The sequence below is a fragment of the Lotus japonicus genome, chromosome 1 (genome assembly GCF_012489685.1).
Source record: "Lotus japonicus ecotype B-129 chromosome 1, LjGifu_v1.2".
In the NCBI taxonomy this organism is placed as follows: domain Eukaryota; kingdom Viridiplantae; phylum Streptophyta; class Magnoliopsida; order Fabales; family Fabaceae; genus Lotus; species Lotus japonicus.
In genome coordinates, this window is record NC_080041.1 from 10,090,054 (window position 1) to 10,093,308 (window position 3,255).

The following is a 3,255-nucleotide window of genomic DNA, read 5'->3' on the forward strand; positions in this document are numbered from 1 at the left end:
ACATAAATATATTCTCCATGAAAATCTCACACTGCTGCAACTTTCCTAGAACACCATAGTTCATGAAACCCTAGCATACCAAAGAGGTTTACTTCAAGCAGCATCATTTTCTTTTTCCTTGTTACTCTTCCTTGCAGTCTCTCTCTATGCAATATGGCATTATTTTTTCTCTTCCTTTGAAATCAAACATAGCTGGAGTAGCTGGCCTGTCCTTGAGTACCTTGCCTTTTAAGGACACTAATTTTCTACCCATATTTTTCTTTCTTTCTAGTTTCTACCCTTTTGATTTGTCTAGTGCTTCTGTCTATTCTCTAGCTCCTTAAGTTCCTCCTTCATTATTAGAGAGCATGCCTGAATGTCAGAAGAAAGGTAAGTGAACTCTCTTCTTTATTTTGAATCATTTTGAATCATTTTGAGACAACAATAGATGTTCTATAACTTGGTCCGTTTACAAATTAATATATGCATATATGGTGATATCAAAGTTCAAACACAACCGCGAGGTGTGACTTGGTGGATACTCATATTCCATTAACCATAAGGTTGATGGTTCGATCCTCACTCGTGGGAGTGGAACACATTGCGTGGTTAGCCAGTTATTGCTTAGTGCGAGCATCCAAGGTGGTGGATACCTGGTTTTGATTAACCATGAGGTCGTGAGTTTAATCTTCACTCGTGGGAGTCGAACACATTTCCTAGTTAGTCATTTGCTACTTAGAGTGAGCATCCAGGACGGTGGATACCTAGTTTTGATTAACCATGAGTTCAGGGTACGATTCTCACTTATGAAAGTGAAACACATTTTGTAATTAGCCGTTTATTACTTAGTGCGAGCATCCTTGGCGATGGATATACCTGGTTTTGAAACAAAGTTCAAACATCCTTATTATCCTTAAAAAATATCATAAAACCGTCTGATAAATTATATACGAAGATCAGAAAATCCTCTCCTTGTATCCTTAATTTAAAGACCCTGATTTACCTCTTTTAACTAGGAAAACATTTTAGCCTTCATTATTTAAGTTTTAAAAGTCTGGCAATAATGTGCTTAAGAGTAAATTTGAAAAGGATTCTTTCTTTTGTATTGGAGTTAGAATTTCTTCGGCCATTGACAATCTCTTCTTCTTCTCTTTGAATCAAGTGTGATTCTTTCTTCAATATTGGGTTTGGTGAGAGTTATGTAAAAGAAAGCGGTGTGTTTTCTTGTTGGGTAAATAGGCGTTCTTTAAGAGAAGTCTTGGCGTGGGGCTTGTACAAAATATCAAAATACATTGTGGAAAAATTGTGTACTTCTTTTCAATATATTTCTTAGCTTATAAAAAAACACATTATGACAAAATTGCCGAATTAGAATGGGGCACAAAACACAAATATATAATCCTCTATGGGTGAAGGGGAACCAGGATATATACCTTTGTGATCTTCTCTTCTTTTCATTTTGTATTTGATTAACGGTTCTGTTACTTTAGAATATAAATTTTAAATTTTAAATTAGCAATATTTCTACAAACCTAATCCACCCATGTTAGGATTCTATATATTTTAATTAGTGTTCACGTTATATTGCATTCCCATACATGTAGGGACAGATTGATGAGATAGAAGAGAAATTCAAGAGGAAGGAGGTAATTCATCTCTAAAGGGAAGAAGACACATGTTTGGCCCTCAAGCTGGAACTCTGAATACCACTTCCCCTTGTGCTGCTTGTAAGCTCTTGAGAAGAAGGTGTGCCCAAGAATGCCCCTTTTCTCCATATTTCTCTCCCCACGAGCCCCACAAGTTTGCTTCAGTCCACAAAGTCTTTGGTGCCAGCAACGTCTCCAAAATGCTAATGGTATATGTCAATTAGGAACCTCTCATGTGTAAACTTCGTAGGAATATGTCATGTGAAAATTTCATATGACATTGTCGGGTTGAAATCTTGTGTCTATTTGAACATTTATGAAAAGACAGATAGACACAAAGTTTCACATGATATTATCATGTCACATGATGATCCTAGACCTGGTGTATATACATCATATAAATCCTCCTAGCTAGCATATTAATTTTATCATATTCATATATGCATTCCTCTTGATTGCAAAGTAAGGTTAACTTTGATGGATTGACAAAAATAACATTTTTGTGCTATGGGTTTTAGGAGGTACCCGAGAGTCAAAGAGCTGATGCTGCAAATAGTCTAGTTTATGAGGCTAATGAAAGGCTAAGAGACCCAGTTTATGGAAGCATGGGTGCAATTTCTTCTTTGCAACAGCAAGTTCAGTCTTTAATAGCTGAACTTAATGCTGTGAGGTCAGAAATACTTAGGCACAAACTCAGGGAAGTTAACATGATACACTCCTCTCATGTTTTGGTTCCTTCCTCAGAGGTTATATCAATTGCTGCTCAGCCACCTCCAACACTACCAATGCCTCCTCTTCCCACAGCTTCTTCTTCCATTTATACACAACAGTCGACTTCTTCCAATTATAGCACAATTTCAAGTGAGAATATTTCCTATTTTGGTTAATATTGGGCATCCAGAGCCCAGAGGAATAAATTAAGTAAAGGAGAGTATTATGCTTTCCTTTTTTTTGAATTGTGTTAATTTACATGCTTAAATTTTTCCTAGTTAGAAGTCTAATATAAAATAAATCATGTGTCTTTATCTAAATGCTCAAGTTTTTGAGACAGTTAGTCAGTCTCCGTAATTAAGTGGTTTGGAATTCAATTCTTGTTGTTTTAATTATTCTAATAAAAAGTTAAATTTTACCAAAAATAAGCGAGTGACTTATCTTAAATTTTTAAGATAGTTCATATGGTTTGGTTGGTTAAATGTTAGTTTTCTTCAACTCTTTTCTCATGCTGAAAATTCACTTATTGGAAATTGCTTCTTGATCCTGCGATGCACTGCATGCCATCCCTATTCTCAAGTACAGATGAAGTGGACATGCAATGCCAATCAAAGAAGCATGTTAATTATTATAGAAGGTTGTTGGGAGGAGGAATATTCACTATTGTTGTTGGTAAATGGTAATGGTATAAATTTGCACGTGCAATCTCTAGTTGGTTACTATGGTCACGATAATTTAAACATGTTAATCCGTGCCAATGAGGCATCTGAGTTTATGTATAAGAGCATTTTCAATGCTAGTTTTTAGAGTATTTTTAATGAGAGTATCTCACACCAAAGAGACTCTCCTACTAGTGTCTCATATCATTGGAGATCAACGGTTCTTCCACCTTATCTAATTTTGGTGTGGTATTGTAGAC

General features: G+C 35.6%; 1 protein-coding gene across 4 annotated transcripts; it reads left to right on the plus strand.

The window, feature by feature from the left end:
- LOC130733528 (LOB domain-containing protein 15-like) lies at positions 1 to 3,255 on the plus strand. 4 transcript variants are annotated; one of them, XM_057585751.1, is made up of 3 exons: positions 1 to 369; positions 1,584 to 1,834; positions 2,147 to 3,255. In XM_057585751.1, the coding sequence occupies exons 2-3, from the start codon at positions 1,655 to 1,657 to the stop codon at positions 2,510 to 2,512; spliced, it is 546 nt and encodes a 181-aa protein (XP_057441734.1). In that variant the 5' UTR covers positions 1 to 369; positions 1,584 to 1,654; the 3' UTR covers positions 2,513 to 3,255. The 4 variants fall into 4 exon arrangements, with proteins under 4 accessions (XP_057441734.1, XP_057441733.1, XP_057441731.1 ...); XM_057585750.1 differs by having other exon boundaries at positions 5 to 369; positions 1,590 to 1,834; positions 2,144 to 3,238; XM_057585748.1 differs by having other exon boundaries at positions 6 to 369; positions 2,144 to 3,237.